The sequence below is a fragment of the Chanos chanos genome, chromosome 6, assembly GCF_902362185.1.
Source record: "Chanos chanos chromosome 6, fChaCha1.1, whole genome shotgun sequence".
Taxonomy (NCBI): domain Eukaryota; kingdom Metazoa; phylum Chordata; class Actinopteri; order Gonorynchiformes; family Chanidae; genus Chanos; species Chanos chanos.
The window spans coordinates 47,984,558-48,012,057 of NC_044500.1; the positions used below are offsets into that span (position 1 = coordinate 47,984,558).

Sequence of the window (27,500 nt, forward strand, 5' to 3'; positions counted from 1 at the left end):
CTCCCCGTTACAGGTAATACACACCTCTGAACCGTGCAAACACACATACACACACACACGCGCGCACACACACACACACACCCATCAAACACAGTATTTGCTGTGTAGACTGTATCCAGTAACTAAGAGTTTATTTGACTGTCATAACAGTGCTGTATGAAACACACATAGGCAGTACTCTCCTAGCCACAGGGCCAGATTACAGATTACGGACCGTACCATCTTTGCAGCGGGGGATGTTGCAGCTCTCATAGCGTCGCTCTGGGTCAGTGGTGTAACACCAGGGTCCGATTGGGTCCCCATCTGGGTTCCGGCAGTAATTCAACTCCAAGCCGTTAGTGGGGTTAGGGGTCCATCTTTAGAGGAGAGAGAGAAAGAAAGTTTTTTTTTTTCTTTTTAACGCCTGTGATCATGTCCTACAGAGGTCTGAGCACGCGGTCCAGCCAGGCTCCACTAAGACTCATTATGCGCTGTAATGACTCATTCTGCCAGCTGTTTATCACCAAACGTTTTACTGACAGAGAGACTCTTTAACACCGGTTCTCTGCATTCCTTCAGAAATCGCTCTGGACTACAGGGATCCGCCATATGACTGAATGGAACTGAGTACATCAGAGCCAGGCAGAGAACTGACTTTCACCTTTGCATTTAACAAGCATCAAGACTGAAATGAGACTTGAATGAATTTGTTTAATAAGTAAAGACATAAATAAAGATTTTCGGGCATGTCTTGGGCGACTCGTCCGTGTGTTTCGGCCGGTTTTACGGGTGGTTTTGGGCGATCTGACCTGTGATCGTGAGGGAACTTCGACCACCACTGCTGACACGTCCGTCCACTCTGTGTCACCCACACCTTCCCCCTGTAGTCCTCTCCCTTTCCCACAATGCATTTCCTCACGTAGACTGCGCCAAAAGACACAAGGACACGGACTCAGCGGAGAGGTTCTAGAAAACACTGGGCACACTCTGTCAAAATGTCTCGCTGGGGCGTAACCTAGCAACAGGCCACGCCCACAGCATTCAACCCCAACACTGCACCGCGTTTCACGTCAAACAAAGTTTGGTTCCTCTCCCAGAACGCAGAACGTAACTAAACCACTTTATGACACGCCTGCTGCCTGAATTGACCTCTGACCCCAAAACTCACCTTTCTTCTGGTAGAGGTCACAGTTGACATTTCGTTTGACCTCCGCGTTGGTGCCGTCCTCCACCCAGGGGAGGTGCATACAGGTAGGGACCGGCCGTGCCTCATAGTTGAACGCCCTGCCAATCAAACAGAATCAATCAATCAGTCAATCAATCAGTCAGACAATCGGTCAATGTGGTTTTTCCTTTATTAGGGCTACAGTGAGAGAGACAAAACTCTGTCAAACATGTAATGTAACATCTGAGACTACCAGGCGTGCGTATGTAGTCTGACTGTGCGTTTGTACCTCTGAGTCAAAGCTAATATCTCTGTTGGGATAACAACCGTTAATCATTCAACACGGAGGGGATGAATCTGAGGGAAGACGTGCATTATGGGACAGTGGAGGTCCTAGACTTCTCCTCACATTGATTTGTATTGTGTTGCTAAGACACGGGCTTTAATTCAACATCAGCCTGTGTACTCTCTCTAGTCAATAGATCATCAGTATTGTTTCTCAGGACTCTGATGGAACAGGGAGAATCTGTCCTGGGGCTTTGGGAGCTGTGGATATTGGATAATGAGCGTGGACGGAGGGCTGGTGTGAGAGGCTGTGCTGAGCTGACCCCAGATCAGTGTGTAAAGGTGCGGAGGTTTAAGTGTACCTGCAGTCGTGACTCTCAGAACAGCGCTGGGCACACTTCTCCAGTGAGATCTCCGTCAGCAGGATCAGCCGATCCGCGTTCCACGGCTTCAGAACCAGCTCCCTGCCCTCAGAGCGCTGGAAATCATTCAGGTAGCTACGGTGGACTGCAAACACACACACACACAAACACACACACACACATGGACACGCACACATATGGACGGACACACACACACACACACACACACACACACACATAAATAAATACAAGCACGCGCACACACACACACACACACATGCAATGCTAACGGCAGCGAGAGTGACGGTGAAGGGCAGGTATGACTAGCCCTGGTCTCTGTCGCGCGCCACAGTGTGCTGGTGAAATCTGGCTCATGGAATTCTGGGAAATGTGAGGAGAGAGTGGCACAATCTGTCCAAAATCCCCCTTTTATGTCTCAACCTGTGAGAACACTTTATACACACAACCTTTGGATCTGCAAACTCAGCCTGTCCACCCCACTCACACACACACACACACACACACCACCACCACCACAAACAAAGCCACATAAAGACCATCTCAGTTCAGTTCTATTTAACACACAAACTTCAACGCCAAACTTTGCAGACCACAAATTCCTTAAAACAGTGTAAATTCCCTTCACATATAATGAAAGAGTTTAAAGTCACGTTACATGTTAAATTCGTTTATAAAATCCACAGGGTTATGACAAAGACCCTTTACACAAAAAGCTTACACAAAGTATTTCCTCAAGTAGCAGCGTGACCTGTCCTGAAAGAGCGTCTCTCAGACTGCGCTGTTACCCAACACATATTCGTTAACACTGTCCGTTATCACTATGCACGGCAAAAGACCCGGTACAAATGATCTGTTTGTTTTTGTTGTTGTTGTTGTTGGTGTTGTTTTTATATGAACGCGTTTGTGGTCCATGACACTTATCACGGGTTGTATGAACCGCTAAAACAATAAAAACACAAACAAACAAAAAACCCTGAAGCAACAACATACAACAACACAGACACGGGTTGAGTGGACAAATGACCTCATTCCAGCATATTTCGAAATCTAATCTACCCCCCCCACGTGTCTGTTACTGTGTATGTAAAACTTTGTTGTAGAAAAAGTGTTCTTGAATTGTTTTGAGTAATGACACACAAAAAACGTTGTTATCTCATATTTGAGGATATTGGTATTGGTATTGTACGCCTACTTATAATACAAACGTGTACATAAAGTCTGGTTACATCGATGGCACCATCATAGCGGTTGGGTTTAATCCATCGTTCCGTAACTTGCCCAACTTCTCAGAGACCGACTAAATTTAACGGCAGACGCAAAATGATTACATTTCTAGCGGTCCTTACCGGAGACAGCGTCCCTCCAGAGCGCCAGGCTAGTGAGGATTAGAAGCAGATTCATGTCTCCGGTGAACAGTCAAAGTGGCGACGATGTTTTGTGGTGAGCAATGGGTCTGAGGGACTTTGAGTCCGGTGATGAGGTAACTGGAACAAGTTCCCAGGCCTGCTGTTTTTATTTGGGAACACAGTTTGCTGGCGTGAAAATGACCATGCGGGGGACGAATCCTCCCAGTACAGTGAAGATTATTACGGGAAATTCCGGCATTTCTAAAATGGTTACATTTGACCATTGTCCCTCGAACTAAACTTTAATTCATTCAGCACTTGTTAATTTATTCAGAATTACAGACATAACCAAGTGTTTTATGTACAGTACATGCACTGAATGGTGAAAAGGGGGTTACAGGAAAGCACGACGTGAGCTTTCTTTTTTAAACTAACGGTTGCAGTTCATGTTGAAAAAAAAAAAGAAATAAGAAATGACACATAAACGTCAACAAGAGGCAATGTTTAGTTCTCTGAAGTGTGACTTGAGGCGTTTTGGAATTTCTCACGACTTCACACGTTCAACTTGTCTGGTTTCAAACCACTAGAGGTCAGTGTAATCTTGACGGAGAAAAGTGAAATATTTCCGGAATCCAAACCAAAGCAGAACTGAATCTTCCACTTCAGAGCAAGGTGAAGTAAACTGTATTTATTCATAGATCTATCGACAGACGCAAGCTCGTATTTAATACAAACAATAATCGTATAAGCTTTTGAGCCGTAGTTTTGCATAACTTTATGGTTGCAATTTGCATAACTTTATCGTAGCATTTTTCTCCCAGACAATCTGAACTCTGGTCCATATAGATTAGCAATCAAAGACTACAGAGTAGCCTAATGGATCTAACACAGCACTAAGGTTAGCAAACAGTTTGTTTTCAGCAGCGTAAAGAGCGTAGTCTGAGAACTTTAGAAACCGGTCTAAATCTCAGATTCACCGGTTATTAGGATGTCTTCGGTCCAGATCACGGAAGGCTCAGTGGACGTGGAGCTCTGCGGAAAGCCACTGTTTTACAGACAAGCCGTTCCGGGCTCGGGGGACGTCCAGTTATCCGTGTTACTGCTGCACGGAATCCGCTTCTCCTCGGAGAACTGGCTGAAGATAGGCACTCTGAAGACTTTGGCTGAAGCAGGCCACCGTGCCGTGGCGATCGACCTGCCTGGTACGGTCCTTGTCTCTTACACATAGACTTTTCGCATAAACTGACACAACCTGTTATAACTCCTACTTTTCACGCTATTCTCACACCTCTACGTATCCGTTTCCTGATCCCACGGTTCTGTCGCACACAGTGTGCATAGCACAGGGGCTGAAGAGGAGAGACAGGATGTTAATGTTATGGTCGTCTCATCTTCAGTTCGGTTCAGTTCATAAAGTTAAGAAGTATCACTGAAAAATTATGAATGAAACACAGTTGTTTGATTTGATTTTAAATTGTTCTTTAATTTTAAAATTAAATAGATTTGACCTGAGTCTGATTCAGGAAACCACCGACTTCGAATAGGATTAAATATTACATATTACATCTGTTTTATGACTTGGGATGGTCCTGACCCTAGGCTCCCCCTCTTCTCCTTCAGGTTTGGGTCATTCTAAAGCCGCCCAGGCCCCTGCTGCAGTGGGAGAGCTGGCCCCGGGCGCGTTCCTGCAGCAGGTGTGTGCGGGCCTGCAGCTGGGCGCGGTCGTGCTGATCAGTCCGTCTCTCAGTGGCATGTATTCCCTGCCCTTCCTGCTCCAGCACGGTGCTGATGTCAAAGCCTACGTCCCCGTAGCGCCCATCTGCACCGACAAAATCACCGCTGAGCAGTACCACAGTGTCCAGGTGCGTCTGAGCGGCGTGTGTGTATATGTTCCTGGGTGTCCAGGTGTGTCTGAGCGGTGTGTGTATACGTTCCTTGGTGTCCAGGTGCGTCTGAGCGGTGTGTGTGTATACGTTCCTGGGTGTCCAGGTGTGTCTGAGCGGTGTGTGTGTGTGTTGACGTTCCTGGGTGTCCAGGTGTGTCTGAGCGGTGTGTGTATATGTTCCTGGGTGTCCAGGTGTGTCTGAGCGGTGTGTGTGTGTGTGTATATGTTCCTGGGTGTCCAGGTGTGTCTGAGGGGTGTGTGTGTTGACGTTCCTGGGTGTCCAGGTGTGTCTGAGCGGTGTGTGTGTGTGTATACGTTCCTGGGTGTCCAGGTGTGTCTGAGGGGTGTGTGTGTTGACGTTCCTGGGTGTCCAGGTGTGTCTGAGCGGTGTGTGTGTGTGTGTATATGTTCCTGGGTGTCCAGGTGTGTCTGAGGGGTGTGTGTGTGGACGTTCCTGGGTGTCCAGGTGTGTCTGAGCGGTGTGTGTGTGTGTTGACGTTCCTGGGTGTCCAGGTGTGTCTGAGCGGTGTGTGTGTATACGTTCCTGGGTGTCCAGGTGTGTCTGAGCGGTGTGTGTGTGTGTGTGTTGACGTTCCTGGGTGTCCAGGTGTGTCTGAGCGGTGTGTGTGTGTGTGTGTGTGTATATGTTCCTGGGTGTCCAGGTGTGTCTGAGCGGTGTGTGTGTGTGTTGACGTTCCTGGGTGTCCAGGTGTGTCTGAGCGGTGTGTGTATATGTTCCTGGGTGTCCAGGTGTGTCTGAGCGGTGTGTGTATACGTTCCTGGGTGTCCAGGTGTGTCTGAGCGGTGTGTGTGTGTTGACGTTCCTGGGTGTCCAGGTGTGTCTGAGCGGTGTGTGTGTGTTGACGTTCCTGGGTGTCCAGGTGTGTCTGAGCGGTGTGTGTGTGTGTGTATATGTTCCTGGGTGTCCAGGTGTGTCTGCGCAGTGTGTGTGTATATGTTCCTGGGTGTCCAGGTGTGTCTGAGGGGTGTGTATGTGTGTATACGTTCCTGGGTGTCCAGGTGTGTCTGAGCGGTGTGTGTGTGTGTTGACGTTCCTGGGTGTCCAGGTGTGTCTGAGCGGTGTGTGTGTGTGTTGACGTTCCTGGGTGTCCAGGTGTGTCTGAGCGGTGTGTGTGTGTGTATACATCCCTGGGTGTCCAGGTGTGTCTGAGCGGTGTGTGTGTGTGTTGACGTTCCTGGGTGTCCAGGTGTGTCTGCGCAGTGTGTGTGTATATGTTCCTGGGTGTCCAGGTGTGTCTGAGGGGGGTGTGTGTGTGTGTATATGTTCCTGGGTGTCCAGGTGTGTCTGAGCGGTGTGTGTGTGTGTTGACGTTCCTGGGTGTCCAGGTGTGTCTGAGCGGTGTGTGTGTGTGTTGACGTTCCTGGGTGTCCAGGTGTGTCTGAGCGGTGTGTGTATACGTTCCTGGCTGTCCAGGTGTGTCTGAGCGGTGTGTGTGTGTGTTGACGTTCCTGGGTGTCCAGGTGTGTCTGCGCAGTGTGTGTGTATATGTTCCTGGGTGTCCAGGTGTGTCTGAGGGGTGTGTGTATACGTTCCTGGCTGTCCAGGTGTGTCTGAGCGGTGTGTGTGTGTGGACGTTCCTGGGTGTCCAGGTGTGTCTGAGGGGTGTGTGTATATACGTTCCTGGGTGTCCAGGTGTGTCTGAGCGGTGTGTGTGTGTGTGTTGACGTTCCTGGGTGTCCAGGTGTGTCTGAGCGGTGTGTGTGTGTGTGTTGACGTTCCTGGGTGTCCAGGTGTGTCTGAGAGGTGTGTGTTGACGTTCCTGGGTGTCCAGATGTGTCTGAGCGGTGTGTGTGTATACGTTCCTGGGTGTTTCTTTGTGTGTCTGTGACTGGCTGAATTTATATATATATATATATATTATCAGGAGTTTTATCAGTGTGTGTATGTGTTCAATCTTATAAAACTAATGTATTCTATAATATTCATGTGTGTGTATGCTGTAAGTGTGTAGTGTGTGTGTGTGTATGCTGTAAGGTTGGGGGGTGTGTGTGTGTATGCTGTAAGGTTAGTGTGTGTGTGTGACTCTGTGTTCCTTCATCTTCCACAGACTCCTACTCTGATTGTCTACGGAGACCAGGATACTCAGTTAGGAGAAGTGTCGCTAAGCAACCTCAAAAATTTACCCAATCACAAGGTGGTGGTAATGAAGGGGGCGGGACATCCCTGTTACCTTGACGACCCAGAGACCTGGCACAAAGCCCTCCTTGACTTTCTGAAAACGTTGTGATTGAAAAAATGTTATGTTGGCGCTTCAATAGATGAAGCACTTTTAAAAATGCACTAACCAATCGTCACTAAATATATTTTTTTTATTTTATTGCTTTTGGATAATTGTTGTAACCTTAGCATTACAGACAGCTAGTTATTAAGGGCAGAGGCCAAACAGGCCATTCATGTGGACAAATTCCCACTCACTGACCATTCTGCTATTCCTTCTCAATATTTAATAACTTTCACATTAAACTCCCACGGGAAGATAAAATGCCTTTAATGACCTATATTCATTATACATTCTGTCGTTCTCTGGTTACATATAAATTGAAAAGGCTTCACTAGCAAAATGTACACAACTTGCTGATGTTTAATTCTGACAGAGTGCGTCATATGGCTTTGGGAAGGAGATTTAATCGTGACAAATCTAGGCCAGTGTTTTTTTTTTTTTTTTTTTTCCTTTAGTCTTGGGTGCTGTAAGGTGTGTGTGTGTATGCTGTAAGTGTGTAGTGTGTGTGTGTATTGTTTTTTTAGTCTTGGGTGCTGTAAGACTATTGCGTGTGTGTGTGTGTGTATGCTGTAAGTGTGTAGTGTGTATGTGTGTGTGTGTGTGTGTGTGTGTATGCTGTATGTGTGTGTGTGTATGCTGTAAGTGTGTATTGTTTTTTTAGTCTTGGGTGCTGTAAGACTACTGTGTGTGTGTGTATGCTGTAAGTGTGTAGTGTGTATGTGTGTGTGTGTATGCTGTAAGTGTTTATTGTTTTTTTAGTCTTGGGTGCTGTAAGACTACTGTGTGTGTGTGTGTGTGTGTATGCTGTAAGTGTGTAGTGTGTGTCTGAGTGTGTGAATGCTGTAAGCGTGCACTGTTTTTTAGTCTTGGGTGCTGTGAGGTGTGTGTGTGTGTGTGTATGCTGTAAGTGTGTAGTGTGTGTGTGTGTATGCTGTAAGTGTGTAGTGTGTGCCTGAGTGTGTGTGTGCTGTAAGCGTGCACTGTTTTTTGAGTCTTGGGTGCTGTGAGGTGTGTGTGTATGCTGTAAGTGTGTAGTGTGTGTGTGTGCTGTAAGCGTGCACTGTTTTTTGAGTCTTGGGTGCTGTGAGGTGTGTGTGTGTGTGTATGCTGTAATTGTGTAGTGTGTGCCTGAGTGTGTGTGTGCTGTAAGCGTGCACTGTTTTTTAGTCTTGGGTGCTGTGAGGTGTGTGTGTGTGTGTATGCTGTAATTGTGTAGTGTGTGCCTGAGTGTGTGTGTGCTGTAAGCGTGCACTGTTTTTTGAGTCTTGGGTGCTGTGAGGTGTGTGTGTGTGTGTGTATGCTGTAAGTGTGCAGTGTGTGTGTGTGTGTGCTGTAATTGTGCAGTGTGTGTATGCTGTAAGTGTGCAGTGTGTGTGTGTGTATGCTGTAAGCGTGCACTGTTTTTTGAGTCTCGGGTGCTGTGGGGTGTGTGTGTGTGTGTGTGTGTGTGCTGTAAGTGTGCAGTGTGTGTGTGTGTATGCTGTAAGCGTGCACTGTTTTTTGAGTCTCGGGTGCTGTGGGGTGCAGTGAAGCGCTAGGCTGTGGACAGACTGGAATGTGTTTCACTCGGTGAAAACAACCAACAGACTCAGGAGACACAGGACTGAAGTGAAAAATATGAACATCATTTAATAACTGATTCTCTGTAATAAACAATTTGAAAATATTTTACAAGGAGTCACCGACACAATATGTTACAAATTATCCCCTCCTCTTCTGCGTTTTTTTTTTTTTTTTAATTTGTTTTTTCGTCTGTACAAAAGAATGGAGCATATCGTGGATTGGGGCCAGAGAAGACAAGGCTCTGAATCTTCCACACACAAACCAACAATCTCAAATTAAATCTCCCACGTGACAGCAGACCTCAAACTTACAATAATCGCCGCCGGCAACAGAATTCCTATTTATCATGGGTTGTTTTGTTTTTTTTAAACCTCACTTAAAGTCTTTTTTTTTTTCAAACAGATTTTGTTTAATATGTTTAAATTTTTTTTTTTTTACACATTTTGCAAACATGGTCACGGATCACCAGACTAAGGACTACAGAATCACATACACACAAATCGTTCCCACGGAAACGCACCTATGTGGGTGTGGTTAGGCAGTAGGAGGAGCTATGGGATGGTCATAAATGACACACCCTCTTGTGGGCAGACTGATAACAGACTCCTCCCCTTTTTCCCAAACCATTTTCCCCTTACATCTTTTTTTTTTTTTTTTTTAAATGTACCAGGTTTTTTTTTTTTTTTGGCAAAAAGGAAATTTGTGAAACCACTGGAAAAAACATGGACTTCAGTCCCACAGTGAAATTCAGACCTCATATTTGTGACACAGACAGACAGACATACACGCTTGATTTCACGTCTGCTTCAAAATGTGCTCCCTGTCTCCTACTGTAAAACTTTACCTTTTACACACAGTTTTCCATGTGCCAAGAGCAGAGCGAGGACACGCTCCTCAGGTTGGAATGGGACTGACTGCTAAAGATGAACTCTGCTGATGTAAGGTAAGGCAGTTCAACCTGACTACTGGAATCTTTCAGTAATGCTGTGTTGACTAAAACGCTGTGGTCAGGATGTTGCGTTGTGTAGTACGGTACGAACAGACTGACGCACTTTGAGAACTGCGGCGGGGAGAAGTGAACATTCTTGCTGAGGGGAACAGATTTTGACATGACAGCTGTGCACTCCTTTTCTGTGCTGTGAAAACGACAGGATGAAAAGAGGGAGTAGAAGCCTGGGGAACAGTCTAAGGCCTTGGGACAGACACAGAGGACCTTAACGTCTGGGTTTAGGGGCCAGTGCCACAGAGTCCATCAGGGCTCCGGAGACTCAAACCACGATGCCTGATGTAACTGACCCTCCGTGCCTGTAGGGGGCACTCTGCCAGGATGACGCGACCGTGGTGAGGGGAGGGGCGGGGGTGTGGGACGTGCAGCCCTTTGATAATCACAGGAACAGTGACAGAGGCTAAAGGTCACGTCTGAATTATTTAAAAAAACAGATCCGTCAACCGGGATTCAAACCATGAATCCAGTGTTTCTTTGGATGAATGTGCTGGCATCCAGTGACATAACCGGGGCAGAGCGTAAAGAGAGTATGGACAGGTTATGACTGGTGTGAAAGAACCGGAGTACAGCAGAGAGTGAACAGAGTATGAGTGGAAGTCGGCTGAGTGTGTCCAGGCTTAAGGACTTTGAACACTTTAGTGATATGCTCTTTAGAGTATCTGAGACAAAAGACTGGAATTGGAGTTTGATATTGATGGTGAGAATGCGGACTGACCATTGGAGCCAGGACTCACTGAAGAGTAATGCTGATGTACTGAGAATAATCAAGTCTCAGGTGATTCTGTTCACTGAATCAGACGGCATTAGAATACCACAGACTGACAGGCTACGTAAGTCTGTCCACACAGACACCCCCTCCCCAACCCCACCCTCCCCCCAAAAAAGGAGCAGAGAATCACTGGACAGGGGGAGGAAAGACAGCAGAACAGCTGAGAATGTGAACAGTGAACAGGTGAGAACAGCAAAGGCGGGGAGAGAGAGAGGGGGGGGGGGGCGGAAAAAGAGAGAGAGAGAGTCTTTGAAGCTCTTGGAGATGACTCTGTCTGAAGAAAGGCGGATGGGTCTAATCTGTGGTTTTATGCACCATAGGTTGACAAAAGTCCTCCCTGCCACATTACTGTGCTCTGAGGGTCATCATACTGCCCCCTACAGAGGGAAAACAGAACTGACCTCACTTACTCCAGCAGCCTATGGACACATTCCCCATTCTCAGCTTTCATTGTGAGATTTCAGTTACACAAAGGCAAAAAAAAAAAAGTTCAGTCACCTTGGAAACACAATTTTAACATTCTTTTGACGACAAGTCATTCCTTCATACACAGATCGACAAAACACTTGGAATATGTTAAAACACTTTGCCTTAAACACTTGTTTACAAATCTGTCAAACACTGCTTCTTGACACTCTCACCTTAACAATACACACTGCAGAGACAAACTAATTCACCTACCCACCCCTCCACACACACACACACAGCTCAGGCAGAAAAGTCCATGTGTGTATGCCAGGGAGCTGTGTTAGGGTAGACCGAGCTGTTCGAACATGTTAAGCTCAGTGTCTGACTGAACATTTCCCCTACAGGCTAACCAGGAGTCTCTGAATACACACTGACACAACCATCTCTATCAATTCACTTAACGCCACTAACGTCAGGCAGGAAAACAGTGGCCTGCTTCATCCCAACAAACTGATCCCACTGGGCTCTGGTTTAAATGGGTGAAGTCTAAGTGTGACCTGGGTTGAAATACTCTAACTGGAGTCCAGGAACCTTATCACACATCGCAGCTCTAGCAGCGTGTTAAACAGCCTCAGAAAGGAACAAACTGTTAGTCTAGTGAGTCCTGATACTCTGTATGGACTGGCCACGCCTACTAAGGCAGAGAGCCAGTCTGATTGGTCTCTTCTGGCCACCCTGTCAGTCATTCTGTGCTGTAATCCCCAACAAGAGAACTGAACCAAAAAAAAACCCCAAAACAAAAAAAACAGACGAACCATCAAAAGTAAAGCAGAAAGAACAAAATAAAACAACAACCAAAAACAGAGGGACCAAGCTCAAAGTGTCCAGTGAACCCAGCTGACTTCATAATGTGCACTTCTTAGAAAAACACACTTTAGACTGATGTCTTTTAGGTGTGTGTTTCCTCAGTTTCTCTGTGATGTTGTAAGGTACTGAGGTTTACAGCAGAGAAGGGTGACTCCGACTGTCACTCTACAGCCAGAGCAGCATGTCTGTGGATACAGAGTCAGAGTGACCACTCAGGACAGACTGCATGACTCACTGTGACCTTACACTGTGACCTTACACTGACCTCTCCATAAAGACCCATCCAGTCCACGCTGACTCTTTAATGATAAAGCCAATGTGTTTGTGCTGGTCCAGTACAGACACAGACTCTTCAATGATAAACATACTGGGAGTACAGACATGTCTGTGCTGGTCCAGTACAGACGCAGACTCTTTAATGATAAACATACTGGGAGTACAGACATGTCTGTGCTGGTCCAGTACAGACGCAGACTCTTTAATGATAAACATACTGGGAGTACAGACATGTCAGTGCTGGTCCAGTACAGACACAGACTCTTTAATGATAAACATACTGGGAGTACAGACATGTCTGTGCTGGTCCAGTACAGACGCAGACTCTTTAATGATAAAGATACTGGGAGTACAGACATGTCTGTGCTGGTCCAGTACAGACACAGACTCTGAGGACAGTCCTTGCCTAAACAAAGTGCATCAAGGCACTACACAAAGAGAGAGAGAGAGAGAAGGAGAGAGAGAGAGCGAGAAAGAGAGAGAGAGATTTACCTAAATGTCTAAAAGTCTACTAAGATCCTATTCAGTGATTAACACTTTAACAGATCACCTTGAGGCTGAGGAAAAAAACGACGCTCCCTTTTGGAAGTTGCTGTAAAGATGTCAACTTTTCACTGAAACAACAGCAGAGAAATGTTGCGGTTTAATCAGCTCAGAGGAACCTACACACGTCTGCCTGAAACCACTTTTTCCTCTAACAAGACGGACACATGTACTTTTGATGCTGAGACGCACCCCAAATTTTATTTTCTGTCCTTAAAAAGTAAATAAATTAAAGAAAAATTGATATATATATATTTTATATCTTCGGGATCATATGAGAAGTCTTGAGAGGGAGTGATTGACCAAGCATATTCAGTGCTCTACAATGTAGTGTGAAGCTGTGTGCAGCTTCTGTATATGTAAAGAAAAACAGGACAGAAACTGTGGAGAATGATGGAACACTGATGATGTCACAATGCAGTCACTCCCACTCCATTCTATTATTTTCATGCTCCATTCTGATTGGTCGAAAATTTAACTCACAGGAACTTTCTGCACACAAAGACACAAAGCCATCCCGGAGGGCTTTATCAATCCCATTTTAGAATGACACCATTTTCCCCTCTCTCTCACTGTCAAACTCAGTCTCAGAGCCATCCAACAACCAAACTTTTCACACTGGTTTGTTTTTTTTGTTTTTTTTGCATCAGGAAATGATATGTGTATGATAGTAAGAAAAATGAGCGCTGACCACTGTGTTATTTTCTTTTGAACAGGTGGACATTTTAAATCGTTCCGGCCAGTCTCTAGAAGACTGAGCGTGTTCTGGTCATTACCAGCAGGGTAAAGAACAAGCACAACAATGGATCCTATCATCTCTGCTCTGAACGACTCAATTCAAAGCTCTAGTCCTCCTCTGAATGAGCGGCCTCCTAACGCAGTGTTTTATCATGTCGCTGAGGAGCTGAGTCGTGTGTATGCGTCGTTTGAAAGACCACCTGTCTCTACGTCAGGGCTTGTCTGGTTCTCACACTCTGTCAGCTCATCCTGTGTGTGACTCCTCTTCACTGACCTTTTACTAATTCTCCCGCTTGACTAATTTGGCTAGAAAAATACGACCACACGACAAGTCTATCTCATTTTGGCAAGAAGTAGATATAGTGCATAAACAAATGGATGATGTGGTTTTGTTTGTTTTATGAGTGACATATCACTTTTCCCTTTCTGATTATATCCTAACATATGGAGGTATACTTTGAATACTCATAGGTTGTAATCTTTATATATTTTTTTTTAAACCTTTTTTTCTTTTAAAATTCTGTTGTTGTTGTTTTTTTTTCGCACGTTCTCTTAACCAGAAGCTAGAAAAAGACAGAATGCTCCAGAATGATCCAGAAAGCTCCTGCCTTGTGAGAGACCGAACATTCAGGCACAGGTCTCTAAGGAATGGACGGAGGATGAGGAAGATGATGGAGAGGAAGAAGGTTTGACCTCTCCAGGCAAAGTCTGACAAATGTTACGCTGTGTCTGTATGAGGGCGGAGCAGAGCGGGCGGGGCAGGGCGGGGCCAGGCGGGGCGAGGGGGGGGGGGCATTTCCCTCCTCCTGTGCAGCTCTTTCTTTTCTTCTCTTCTCCGGACTCACAGTCACCGTCCCCGGGGGGAGAAACAGAGGCTGGTTTCCTTTCTTTTCTCTTTCTTTTTCATCTTCTTTTTCTGCAGGAGAGAACCGTCTAAGCCCCTCCAACAAATGAGCATAATTGGCAGGACACAACAGAGTTCTGCAACGGTCACTAAGCAACAACCTGTGAAGCTAAGTGGGTGGAGCAGTACACAGAGCTTCCTTATTTGGGCAACAGGAAGTCCCTTTTAATACCTATGACGAGAGCAAAGGAAGGAGAGGAGAGAGGGAGAGAGAAAGTAAAGAGAGAGAGAGAAAGGCAGAAGGCCAGACTGAGGATGAGTGTGTGAGAGAGAGAGAGAGAGAGAGAGAGAGAGAGAGAAGGATGGACAGAGTTAAAGAGAGAAAGGCAATACGTAGGGACCAGCCACTAAAGAGAGGAGGAGAGCCTGGAGGAGGAGTAGAGTACGGAGCGACGGACGGAAAGAGTGGCCCCGCCCACAGTCTGAGGTGTTTTCCTACGAGAGAAAAGACAAACACGCGTTAGAGTAAGAGTGTTTACTGGGCCTTGTGGTAGAACATGTATTTCTCTTTGTCATTGTGTTCGTGTATTCATGTATATATATATATATGTGTTTGTGTGTGTCGGAATGGACATTTACAGAGACGTTGTAGTCGAAACAGGTTGACGGGCCTTTTCTATAGCGAGCTACATTCATTTCAGCACAGGAGTCTGCTTCAGCATCTGAGAGAGGAACGCTGTCAAAGAGAACATCCGATGGCAACTTTCTGTGTCACTGTCGTTCTTTTCAATGTCTCTGGAGAACTGTCTCTCTGTATGTGTGTATGTGTGTGTGTGTATGTGTATGTGAGAATGTTAGTGTGTGTGAGTGTGTTTCTGTCTGTATGTGTATCTGCTTCTCTGCGTGTGAATGTATGTCTCCTCAGAATTGACAAAAGTGGCCAAGTTGCTGCCATTAGAGAAAAGATGGCGAACTCTGACCTCCATAGAGTGGTTCTTCCCCTGTCGCATGGTAGTGCCTAAGCAATCTCTCCACTTTGTCAGCAGCTGCCTTTAAGACGTTTACTAAAGTTATACTGATGGTGACATCTTGTCCTCTTGACCCCATACCTGCCCATAACTTCTTAAAACAGGTTCTCAGCTCATTATCAGCTCACGTCCTGATTATTGATTAATCAGTCACTACAACAAAGAATTTATCTTCACAGCCTGAAAACAAGCAGGGCACATCTTGATCCCACTGTGCTTGTTAACTACAGACTAGTCTCTAATCTTCCTTGTCTTGGCACAGTAACAGAGAAAGCCGTATTCCTTTCAGCTTAATGACTGTCTCCACACCAATCATCTCAGTGAAGGATTTTAGTCTGTGGCTTTCAGATCCACTGTCTCACTGACACGGCCCCTCACAAGCCCTCAAACAGTCCGGACGTTCGCAGAGACTCGGACAGCCTGTCTGTTACAGTCCTCCCGGGCCTCAGTGACGCCTCCGACACAACAGACCACCAGGTTCTACTTGATCAGTTAGAGGACTGGGTTGGCCTTTCTGGTTCAGTCTTAGACTGGTTCAGATCCTATCGAACTGGTCATGAATTTTATGCTGCACTAGTGTCATGCCCGTCACCACGGGGCGTCCCCCAAGGGTAAATTCTGGGGCTGTTATTATTTCACCTTCATGTGCTTCCAATAGCCAATGTAATTTAAAAAAAATACGTTTCTTTCCATTGATATGCAGACGCTTTACTTGTCTCTGACACGCCATGCCACAGGTCCAACTGCTCTCTGTGTGAACGTATAGATCCTATTAACTTGTGGGTGTCTCAGAACTTCCCCCAACTAAGTAAAGATAAAACAGAGGTTCTGGTTACTGGGAGTGATGCACAGATGAGAGATATACTGGTATGTCTAGACTGCTTGTCCCTGAAACCACATTCCGTATCTAAGAGTTTTTTTTGCGATACTGATCTCAGTTTTAAAAACCACATGAGCAATGTTTGCAAAACAGCTTACTATCGCCTCCATACTATCTCTACGGTCTGAGGTGGGCTCACCCATGCCATCGGAGAGAAACTCAGACATGCTTCTGTGCCAACCAGACTGGACTAGTGTCATGCTCCTCTATGCAGCTCATCAGGGCTCACAAATTTACAACCTGTTCAAAATGCTGATGCCAGAATATTAACACGCAGCAGAATGACGGACCACGGCACGCCGACACTTAAATCTCTCCACTGGTTAGATTTGAAAATTTCTCTTTAGTAAAACCGTACTAAAACTCTCCTCTTTTTCAACATCTCGCTACTCTCCGCCTAAGCTATATAATGGTAGGATATGTTCCATCTCGATCTGTTTTTGTGGGTTTAGTGGGAGGCCCACTGGGAGGACTGGTCAGGAAGGATACATTCCATGTCGGTCTGAGTGAGTTTCTCCAGCTCACACGTGGTACAGGACAACTTCTCCGCCACCACAAATAACAGATTAGTGTTCTTTAGTCTCTTGGCATGGATTAGTCTACAGACACACACATACCAACACAGAGAGAGAGAGAGAGAGAGAGAGAGAGAGAAATTATAAAGACAGAAGAAAAAACGAGAACATTCTTATTAAATGATAAGAATGAGAAAAAAGTGAGCATTCCTAATAAACAATAATTTACATTTCAGTTATTTTAAAACAACCATGTGTTCATTCAGATCATTTCTCTGATTCATATATATACATATATATACATATGTTAAAACACTTTATACAGGAAGAAATACAGGAAAAAATGATGCTCCACAGAAACTGAATATATCTGTCATCATTCTCCTTACCTGTCTGTGTGTGTGTGTGTGAGTGAGTGAGTGTGTGTGTGTGTACAAACCTGGAGCAGTTGCCACAGTCCTGAAGTATATCATATCCACTGCTGATATTGCTGAAGTAGTATTGTGTCTGCATGGTTACACATGTCGTCTCTCTGGTCTCAATGCCATCTGCATCCACATCATCTACACACACACAAACACACACACACACACCCACACACACGTACGCACGCACGCACACATGCACGCACGCACAGGCACATGTATATTCACAGAAAAGATTGTTCTCTATTGTCCATATACCACAGTAAAAAAACCCCACACACAGCTGGTTTATTTATGACTTTCCAAATCCAGGCATTTCACATGTCTAATATGCCTATGTCAGTTTGTTATACACACCTGTCATTAATCAGGTTTGGAAGACCAAACTGTTATACACACCTGTCATAAACCGGCTTTGGTAGAACAATCTGTTATACACACCTGTCATAAACCAGCTTTGGTAGGCGAATCCGTACAGCATCTGCTGGAAGAGGGACCTGAGAGGAGAACAGTCCAGTGGTTTAGTTAATCCAGTCCCACTGTACACTGGGCACAAATGTTTAAGCTATTACTGAATAACTCCACCCACTTCAGACATAACCACAGTGCAGTGTGTGTGTGTGCGCGTGTGTGTTAGTGTGTCTGTGTGTGTTAGTGTTGGTGTGTGTGACGTGTCTGTGTGTGCGTATGTGTGTTTGTGTGTGTGTGTGTGTGATGTGTGTGCATGTTAGCATGTTTGTGTGTGTGTGTGTGTGATGTGTGTGCATGTTAGCATGTTTGTGTGTGCGTGTGTGACGTGTGCGTGTGTTAGTGTGTGTGTGTGCGTGTGTTAGTGTGTGTGTGTGTGTGTGTGTGTTTGTTTGTGTGTGTGTGTGTGTGTATGTTAGTGTGTGTGTGTTAGCGTGTGTGTGTGTGTGTGTTAGCGTGTGTGTATGTGTGTGTGTGTGTGTGTGTGTGTGTGTGTGTGTGTTTGTTTGTGTGTGTGTGTGTGTGTGTGTATGTTAGTGTGTGTGTGTTAGCGTGTGTGTGTGTGTGTGTTAGCGTGTGTGTATGTGTGTGTGTGTGTGTGTGTGTGTGGTCGTACCAGGCTGCTGCTGAAGTCCACCAGGCTATGTTCAGGAAGTCTGCTATGGTGGGCTGGGGGGGGCGTGAAGGACAAAAAATGAACAAACAAATGTTTGGTTTTTCATTCATTCATTCATTCATTCATTCATTCATTCATTCATCAAGCTGTCTAATTTTAGTTTACTGATAACCCCACATGCAGCACAAGTTTTGTATCTGAACAGACTGTGTGGACAGTGAAGTTTGCATGCACTGCGAAGACACTACTGTTTGTTCATTACGTGAGGACAGTAAAAATCTGCATGCGCTGTGAGGACGCTAATGCTTTTGCATCCTGGAGGGGCGGCCCAGCTCACCACAAACACCCCTCTGGGCGCGGCCCCGGTGTTGGTGTTGAGTGTGGGGCGACACAGCGACTGGTAGTCGAAGGACTGTTTGCGGTTGAAAAAGGAGTTGTTGTACAGCGCGTGCATCAAGGACTCGTCCACGTCACTGAAGAACATTCCCACCTGAGCGGAGGAGAGATCATTAAGACCATCAGCGGAGAGACAGGCCTCTGCTGTCACCACCTTAAAGACAATCCTCAGTCTAATCCCTTAATCCACGCCCTAGTCTCCAGCTCTAGACCTAACTCCTAATCCCTGGGGCCTGCGCCCGCAATACCCCACCACTGGTTCCTAGATTCTGGCTCTGGAGGTTCTGAGGTCCAAGTGGTTTTCATGACGAACGGACAGTGAGCTCTCTGATTGGCTGAGGAGTGCACACACCTGTCGGTCAGGTAAAAGTAAAGCCTCGAATAATCAGCCTGGAGCCTGGAGCCCTGTGAGCAGTTTGACCATCTCTGGTTTATGTGAGTGATCTAAAATATCACATATAATATACGATGATATCTAATTTATAAATATAGATAAAAAGTGAAAGCATTGGGATGGAGATTTTAACGCTATACTGTAACATCACGTCTTCTCGGACAGTCTTCGGTTTCGATTTTAGCATTTCCCCATGACGACATTTCCCCATGACGACATTTCCCGACCAACCGTCTGTGTCTTTGTAAAACAACACAAGCAGATTGTGTTTGTTTTCAGACCAATGCACATGTTTATAAACCAAGAACAACACAAGGCTGAACCAGCCTCAGACAGATGTTGGACATTTTCCGAGTCAAAAGCTGCATCTATTCAAACAGTGCACACAAGCGGTCGACAGTCACACGATCTGGATTTTGAGTGCTTTGATTGGGTGAGGTCTGTGTTTACCTTAGTCATGTGCTCCTTCTGATTGGACATGATAAGAAATCCTCCGTCGTCGATCAGAAAGCACAACAGGTCCTGCACGCAAAAACACAGACAGACACACACACACACACACACACACACACACACACACACACAGAAACACACAAACCAAAAGACATACAAAGATAATGTTGACATTATTAGTGTTATTACATACACATACAGTATCTTACATGACAGACAACACTAAAGCACATGACCAGTTCCAATGCATAAACACCAAACAACAACAGAACAAGCACTGGAGCTCGCCCACAGTCGAGAGAGTGAGAGAGAGAGAGAGAGAGAGAGAGAGAGGGAGAGAGAGAGAGGGAGAGAGAGAGAGAGAGGGAGAGAGAGAGAGAGGGGGAGAGAGAGAGAGAGAGAGAGAGAGGGAGAGAGAGGGAGAGAGAGAGAGAGAGAGAGAGAGAGACTGCAGCACACGTTAGACAGGTTTAACTGACATGTCATTTGGAATAAGAAGGAGATAAAGAAGTGGAATGGATAGATGCCTTTAGAGTTGGACACTTATTAACTCAGACAATTATTACAGCTGGCAGGGAGATATTAGATAACTCACTATGTTCAAACATCTGTCATTTCTGTCTAAAATGAAATACTGCCATGGGTCGAGTCTGTCAGGTGTCCTCTAGGCACAAACCTCATTCATTTTAAACACGTGTGTTTTATTTGAGCTTGATTTTATTTTTTTTATCAGTCCCACATGCCACATACTGTTACGTTACAATATGTTACAGGACAGTGAGAGCTGAAATGAACAGCTCAGCACACACACACTCACACACACACACACACACACACACACACACACAGACACACAGACACACACACACACACACACACACACACACACAGACACACACACACAGACACACACACACACACATACACACACACACACACTCACACACACACACACACAGTGTAAGATATGGCGCTATGACTCTTACATCAGTATTTTCCCAGCAGTCCATCTCACAGCCGCTGGTTGGTCCACACTAAAGAAGACACACCATAATAACAATTACATTACGGACACCTCACAGTCGAGAGCAGAAACATATGAGTGGGACTGTGTGCATGTGTGTGTGTGTAGGTGTGTGTGAGTGTGTGTATGCGTGTGCGTGCGTGTGTGTGAGTATGTGTGCATGCACGCACAGGAGTGGGCGTGGGCGTGTGTGTGTGTGTTGTACCATTTGTGAGCCCTGACGACTGTCTGTGTGGTTACTGGCAAGGATTTTAAATTTGTCAGTCCAGGCCTCAAGGTCCATTTTTACACCAACCACTGGAGAGAGAGAGAGAGAGAGAGAGAGAGAGAGAGGAGAAGAGCTTAGAACTACATTTAGCATTATCATAACAGATTCTTAGATGTCATCAAATGCTCATATCTTTCCTTAATTTAATTACTGTCGGAGATCGCATTCTCTCTCACACGGGCAGAGCCGTAATCCTGGAATTAGGAGACGGCCGTAAAACCGTGCAGGTAACGGAAACGACTAGTCGAGCGTTAAAGGTGAGAGGTCAGGTTATTAGATTATCAGAGTAAAGCTACGGGTGAATCACTCTGAGGCCATGTATTCAATCTGAAAACACACGAGGAGTTAATCCACGCTAATCCACGTGTACAATAATCCATATTTAATCTTTAAAGGAGAATGCTTGGAGGCTGTTAGACTACACAGGAGAGCAGGTTTAGGAGATTAAAAAAAAAAACAAAAAAGACAAGGTGAAACACAAAATCTGACTCTTTAAGACTGACAATGAAAAACTGACTCCAGAAATATGCTTCTGACCCATAAAACTGTTTTTTGGTTTTGTTTTATAGCTGTGTTGAATACTGATGTAAAATTCAGGCCATCCTCAGTCAGTGAAGGCATCAAAGGAAGAGAATCTATGTGTTACACTGGTCCCTCCCAGTCTGATCTCACTCTGCCTCCCAGTCTGGTCTCACTCTGCCTCCCAGTCTGGTCTCACTCTGCCTCCCAGTCTGATCTCACTCTGCCTCCCAGTCTGGTCTCACTCTGCCTCCCAGTCTGGTCTCACTCTGCCTCCCAGTCTGGTCTCACTCTGCCTCCCAGTCTGGTCTCACTCTGCCTCCCAGTCTGATCTCACTCTGCCTCCCAGTCTGATCTCACTCTGCCTCCCAGTCTGGTCTCACTCTTCCCCAGTCTGGTCTTGCTCTGCCTCCCAGTCTGGTCTCACTCTGCCTCCCAGTCTGGTCTCACTCTGCCTCCCAGTCTGGTCTCGCTCTGCCTCCCAGTCTGATCTCACTCTGCCTCCCAGTCTGGTCTCACTCTGCCTCCCAGTCTGATCTCACTCTGCCTCCCAGTCTGATCTCACTCTGCCTCCCAGTCTAGTCTTGCTCTGCCTCCCAGTCTGATCTCACTCTGCCTCCCAGTCTGGTCTTGCTCTATTTCTCCTGATTATTACTGACACCTCTTGTCCCTTCTCTCTCTCACTCTGCTCCCTGTAAACAGGCCTGTCTGTCTCTCACTCAGTCTGCTCTGTGTAAACAGGCCTGTCTGTCTCTCACTCAGTCTTCTCTGTGTAAACAGGACAGTCTGTCTCTCACTCAGTCTGCTCTGTGTAAACAGGACTGTCTGTCTCTCACTCAGTCTGCTCTGTGTAAACAGGCCTGTCTGTCTCTCACTCAGTCTGCTCTGTGTAAACAGGCCTGTCTGTCTCTTACTCGGTCTGCTCTGTGTTAACAGGACTGTCTGTCTCTCTCTCAGTCTGCTCTGTGTTAACAGGACTGTCTGTCTCTCTCTCAGTCTGCTCTGTGTGAACAGGACGGTCTGTCTCTCTCTCAGTCTGCTCTGTGTAAACAGGCCTGTCTGTCTCTCACTTAGTCTGCTCTGTGTAAACAGGACTGTCTGTCTCTCACTCAGTCTGCTCCCTGTAAACAGGCCTGTCTGTCTCTCACTCAGTCTGCTCTGTGTAAACAGGACTGTCTGTCTCTCACTCAGTCCGCTCTGTGTAAATAGGCCTGTCTGTCTCTCACTCAGTCTTCTCTGTGTAAACAGGACTGTCTGTCTCTCACTCAGTCTGCTCTGTGTAAACAGGCCTGTCTGTCTCTCACTCAGTCTGCTCTGTGTAAACAGAACTGTCTGTCTCTCACTCAGTCTGCTCTGTGTTAACAGGACTGTCTGTCTCTCACTCGGTCTGCTCTGTGTTAACAGGACTGTCTGTCTCTCTCTCGGTCTGCTCTGTGTAAACAGGACTGTCTGTCTCTCACTCAGTCCGCTCTGTGTTAACAAGACTGTCTGTCTCTCTCTCAGTCTGCTCTGTGTAAACAGAACTGTCTGTCTCTCACTCAGTCTGCTCTGTGTTAACAGGACTGTCTGTCTCTCTCTCAGTCTGTTCTGTGCAAACGGAACTGTCTGTCTCTCACTCAGTCTGCTCTTTTGTTTGGGGTATTATTCTGTTTGAGTTGCATTCTGTGTATGATGCTGGCTTTGTTTGGGGTATTATTGTGTTTGAGTTGTATTCTGTGTATGATGCTGGTTTTGTTTGGGGTATTATTGTGTTTGAGTTGTATTCTGTGTATGATGCTGGTTTTGTTTGGGGTATTATTGTGTTTGAGTTGTACTCTGTGTATGATGCTGGTTTTGTTTGGGGTATTATTCTGTTTGAGTTGTATTCTGTGTATGATGCTGGTTTTGTTTGGGGTATTATTCTGTTTGAGTTGTATTCTGTGTATGATGCTGGTTTTGTTTGGGGTATTATTCTGTTTGAGTTGTATTCTGTGTATGATGCTGGTTTTGTTTGGGGTATTATTCTGTTTGAGTTGTATTCTGTGTATGATGCTGGTTTTGTTTGGGGTATTATTCTGTTTGAGTTGCATTCTGTGTATGATGCTGGTTTTGTTTGGGGTATTATTCTGTTTGAGTTGCATTCTGTGTATGATGCTGGTTTTGTTTGGGGTATTGTTCTGTTTGAGTTGCATTCTGTGTATGATGCTGGTTTTGTTTGGGGTATTACGACTCTTCCTCTACAATCCTGATTTCTCACTCTGAATCTGACTCACTCTTTGGTTTTCTGAACTCTAAGCTGTCTCATACACAACTCTACTGACTGTGATTTGACTGCTGTGAATAAACTCACAAAAACTCTGCACTTGGATCCAAGCTCTCCTTCATTACGTGATGACGCTCTTAACTGTAAATCCGCTTAATTTTTAAAAATATAATCTGCATTATTGAGAGGACCTTCACAAGACCCTCAGGTAAATTACACAGCAAGAAACAAGCCAGAACTGCACTATTATTATTATTATTATTATTATTATTATTAATATACAATATATTAATATTATTAAAACATGACACATTAAAACAAAGTACACAGCAAGAGACAACCCAGGAAAAATAACTGCACTATCATTATGAGTAGCAATAGTAGTAGTAAACGAGAGAGAGAGAGAGATAAGGGGGAGGTAGTTGTGTACCTGCTGGTTTGATGGTTCTGGAGCCCACAGTGATGTCCACAGCTGTGCTCACCAGAATTCCCATGGTGTCATTCTCTGTGCCGAAAAAGTCGTCGCTCGCTAACAGAGAAGAACACAGACAGTTCTTATCATCATCACAGCGGCATGACAAAACAGGGTCATTTTTTTATGTTGAGTAACTAGGACAAGTTCTGTGGATATATAAATGATATAACTGACAAAAAGGAAGTGTATTTTGTTGGCTTGAGAAGTTTGAGGCGAAACATTATGTTAAATTGAGGATTTTAAGTGAACTGTTTTCAAATCATAACTGTCAGAAACATCTGCATACGTCTGTCTTCAGTCATATAACAAACACAATGGTAGGTAACACATGGTGACTAATACTCACAGATAAGACAGGTAACAGACAGAGTGGTAACTCACAGATAAAACAGAGGTAACACAGACTAAGTGATAATTCATAGATAAGACAGGTAACAGACAGAATGGTAACTCACAGATATAACAGGTAACACAGACTAAGTGATAACTCACAGATAAGACAGGTAGCAGACAGAATGATAATTCACAGATAAGACAGGTAACACAGATTGAGTGATAACTCACAGGTGCGGTATGGAGCACTGAAGAGATAACCCTTATTATCCAGGCTGCGCCGATAGTATGTGGTGTTAAAGGGCTCAGGGTGCTCCACCCAGGTCTCAGCCGCCCTGACACACGCACACACACACACACACACACACACACAGAAAGACATACACAACACACACACACAGACATACACAACACACACACACACACAGACACACACACACACACACACACAGACACACACACACACACACAGAAAGACATACACAACACACACACACAGACATACACAACACACACACACACACAGACATACACACACACACAGACATACACAGACATACACAACACACACACACACACACACACAGACATACACAACACACACACACACACACAGACACACACACACACACAGACATACACAACACACACACACACACACACACACACACACACAGACATACACAACACACACACACACACACACACAGACATACACAACACACACACACACACAGATATACACAACACACACACATACACACACACACACACACACACACACACAGACATACACAACACACACACACAGAAAGAGAGAGAGAGAGAGAGAGAGAGAGAGAGTAATATAGAGGACTTATTCTAGGCTTTGTTGTTTGTCTACAGTAAAGACTGGAAGCTCAGGACTCACTTGTTAGGGAAAACTCTAGTGATTCCTCCATCTGTAGCTGCAAAGACAGCCAAGAATCCGTACCTACAACAGCATAAGAATGTTAATACACATATACACCACACTCACCCACACACACAGAGCGACAGAGAGGGAGAAAGAGAAAGAGCGAGAAAGAGAGAGAGACAGAGAGAGAGAACGAGAGCCAGAATGAGAGAGAGAGAGAGGGAGAAAGGGAAAGAGCAAGAAAGAGAGAAAGAGAGAACAAACGAGAGCCAGAACGAGAGAGAGAGGGGGAGAGAGAGAGAGAGAGAGAGAGAGAGTGCACTAACGTGTTGAGGTCCATAGTTTTCCACACTTTCTCCACAAGCTGTCTGATGATGCCAGTGTCCAGGATCAGATTATGGAGCAAAAATTTGTCGCCTGAAACAAACAAACAAACGAACAAACAAAATCAAAAACACACAGGTGAGTAGCGACTTAAGAAAATACCTGAACTCCAGTGTGTTGCTATCACTGTCTATTACTGTCTGATGTGTAACATCCTAAATCACGGTGTGTATATTTGGCTTTGAGAGTTGTGCACAAAAACTGTGAAAAACAGAATGAATTTCGTTCTTGTTTTTGTTTGTTTTTGGGTTTTTTTCCAGGTACATAAACAAAGGAGCGATGGAGCAACGGATTGTTGCTCTGATTGGGTGAAAATACTAAAAATTTGACTGTGCCAAAAAGACAAGGGACCCCAGTTTTCCCTTTTCCCCACTGGTCTAGTCTCTGATTGGTGGGAGGGACTCACAGCGCTCCGAGTCCGGTGTGACCTTCTCCATAAGAGAGATGAAATTCATTAGGAACTCCGTGTTGTTCTCAGAAAGTTCCAGATCTTTGCAGTATTCCCTAAGGAAAGATAACGTTAATGTAATTTGCAATAATTACATTTTCTTAACCAGACTCGCACACACACACACACACACACACACAAACAAACACACACACCCACAGGAACACACAAATAATGAACATTTCTATGAGCAGCAGCTCATATGGAATGCGTGTGGAGCACGCTCATACCAGTCCGCTTGGCCTTCACCATGGAAACGATTCACAGAGAGATGTGTCTGTCACCACAGGAGATGCACAGACACACACAGTTTGCCACAAGACTCAAACACAGATCTTCAAGTAATCAGAATCTTTCCTCAACCTTAACCTGATTGGCCCTTATGTCTAAGCCATGACCTGATTGGACAGTATGTCAAAGCCATGACCTGATTGGACAGTATGTCAAAGCCATGACCTGATTGGACAGTATGTCTAAGCCATGCTTACAGCCATAGACTGGTAAGACTGAGTTTTCTGCTCCCCGATTACTTGAAGAAGATGAAAGGATGAGGAAGAGGAGGAAGAAGAGGAGATTGAAGAGATGTGGGCATTGGATACTGATGATGCAAAAGACAAGCAGAGAGTGACACTGACCAGCCCGAGGGGTCAGTTAAGGGGGGGGTTGGATTTGGGTGGGGTTTCTGTTTTGATGAGGTGATAAAGTGTGTATCTTTTCAGTTTCATTAAAATGCAGTTTTAACTAGTGCTAGAAAAGTCCACAGACTATATCGACAAACAAACCAGAAAGAGACCAGAGAATGGAACACGGACAGGAACATGTCAAAGAGACCAAGACCATACACCAGCTGACACACACACACACACACACACACACACACACACACACACAACCTGGAATACAATAGAAACGACACCATGAAGTACAGCACACACACACACTGATACTGAAATGTGAGGACACTTCTGCCTGTGTCAAAGACACACGCTCTCTCTCACAAACACACACACACTCACACACACACACACATATACACACACACATACACACACACATATACACACACGCACACACATATACACACACACATACACACACACACACAAACACACACACACACACACAGTCACACACACACACACAGTCACACTCACTCACACACAGCCACACTCACACACAGTGCACACACACACACACACAGTGCACACACACACACACACACAGGGCTACCTGGGAGCTATAAACACGTGTCCCTCCGATTCAAAACTGCTCGGCAGCAAAGACTCAAAATCTGCAACAGAAAGGGGAAGATTATCCAGGAAGTGCCGTGAGCACAAGGGCACAGAGGGATTCTGGGAAACAGCAGCTGCTCTTCAAGGGGGTGCAGGGGAACGCAGAAGGGACGTTACCATAGCAACACTGAGGAGTCATGGGAAA

The 27,500-nt window shown here is 45.4% G+C and overlaps 3 protein-coding genes across 3 annotated transcripts in view; 1 reads left to right on the top strand and 2 right to left on the bottom strand.

Annotated features, from left to right (window-relative positions):
- Positions 1 to 3,306, bottom strand: part of mst1 (macrophage stimulating 1) — a 16,411-nt gene extending 13,105 nt beyond the window's left edge. Inside the window, exons 1-6 of the mRNA XM_030777135.1 lie at positions 3,159 to 3,306; positions 1,792 to 1,936; positions 1,148 to 1,263; positions 789 to 903; positions 220 to 356; positions 1 to 26 (exon numbers count right to left, since the gene is read on the bottom strand). The exon at positions 1 to 26 is cut by the window's left edge and continues 95 nt beyond it. Coding sequence (XP_030632995.1) covers positions 1 to 26; positions 220 to 356; positions 789 to 903; positions 1,148 to 1,263; positions 1,792 to 1,936; positions 3,159 to 3,213 — 594 coding nt within the window. The 5' untranslated portion in view covers positions 3,214 to 3,306. The remainder of the gene's footprint in view (positions 27 to 219; positions 357 to 788; positions 904 to 1,147; positions 1,264 to 1,791; positions 1,937 to 3,158) is intronic.
- A 477-nt stretch (positions 3,307 to 3,783) lies between these two features.
- abhd14b (abhydrolase domain containing 14B) lies at positions 3,784 to 7,839 on the top strand. Its single transcript, XM_030777294.1, has 4 exons — positions 3,784 to 3,830; positions 4,146 to 4,360; positions 4,779 to 5,020; positions 7,113 to 7,839. Exons 2-4 carry the CDS (start codon positions 4,147 to 4,149, stop codon positions 7,290 to 7,292), a joined length of 636 nt encoding a protein of 211 aa, XP_030633154.1. The 5' UTR covers positions 3,784 to 3,830; position 4,146; the 3' UTR covers positions 7,293 to 7,839.
- Positions 7,840 to 14,672: 6,833 nt separating this feature from the next.
- cacna2d2a (calcium channel, voltage-dependent, alpha 2/delta subunit 2a) overlaps positions 14,673 to 27,500 on the bottom strand; it is a 175,623-nt gene continuing 162,795 nt past the window's right edge. The window contains exons 23-38 of the mRNA XM_030776484.1: positions 27,294 to 27,354; positions 26,022 to 26,119; positions 25,558 to 25,648; positions 25,247 to 25,309; positions 24,568 to 24,671; positions 23,959 to 24,057; positions 20,705 to 20,796; positions 20,462 to 20,509; positions 19,473 to 19,544; positions 18,570 to 18,722; positions 18,233 to 18,285; positions 17,590 to 17,645; positions 17,163 to 17,286; positions 16,698 to 16,807; positions 14,940 to 15,022; positions 14,673 to 14,795 (exon numbers count right to left, since the gene is read on the bottom strand). Coding sequence (XP_030632344.1) covers positions 14,673 to 14,795; positions 14,940 to 15,022; positions 16,698 to 16,807; positions 17,163 to 17,286; positions 17,590 to 17,645; positions 18,233 to 18,285; positions 18,570 to 18,722; positions 19,473 to 19,544; positions 20,462 to 20,509; positions 20,705 to 20,796; positions 23,959 to 24,057; positions 24,568 to 24,671; positions 25,247 to 25,309; positions 25,558 to 25,648; positions 26,022 to 26,119; positions 27,294 to 27,354 — 1,430 coding nt within the window. The remainder of the gene's footprint in view (positions 14,796 to 14,939; positions 15,023 to 16,697; positions 16,808 to 17,162; positions 17,287 to 17,589; positions 17,646 to 18,232; positions 18,286 to 18,569; positions 18,723 to 19,472; positions 19,545 to 20,461; positions 20,510 to 20,704; positions 20,797 to 23,958; positions 24,058 to 24,567; positions 24,672 to 25,246; positions 25,310 to 25,557; positions 25,649 to 26,021; positions 26,120 to 27,293; positions 27,355 to 27,500) is intronic.

What these genes read in the sequence shown, in the direction of transcription:
- abhd14b (XM_030777294.1), top strand. Translation starts at nt 4,147, where the DNA reads ATGTCTTCGGTCCAGATCACGGAAGGCTCAGTGGACGTGGAGCTCTGC. An exon ending in CGTGGCGATCGACCTGCCTG is followed by an intron (nt 4,361 to 4,778) that starts GTACGGTCCTTG and finishes CTTCTCCTTCAG; the next exon opens with GTTTGGGTCATTCTAAAGCC. An exon ending in AGCAGTACCACAGTGTCCAG is followed by an intron (nt 5,021 to 7,112) that starts GTGCGTCTGAGC and finishes CATCTTCCACAG; the next exon opens with ACTCCTACTCTGATTGTCTA.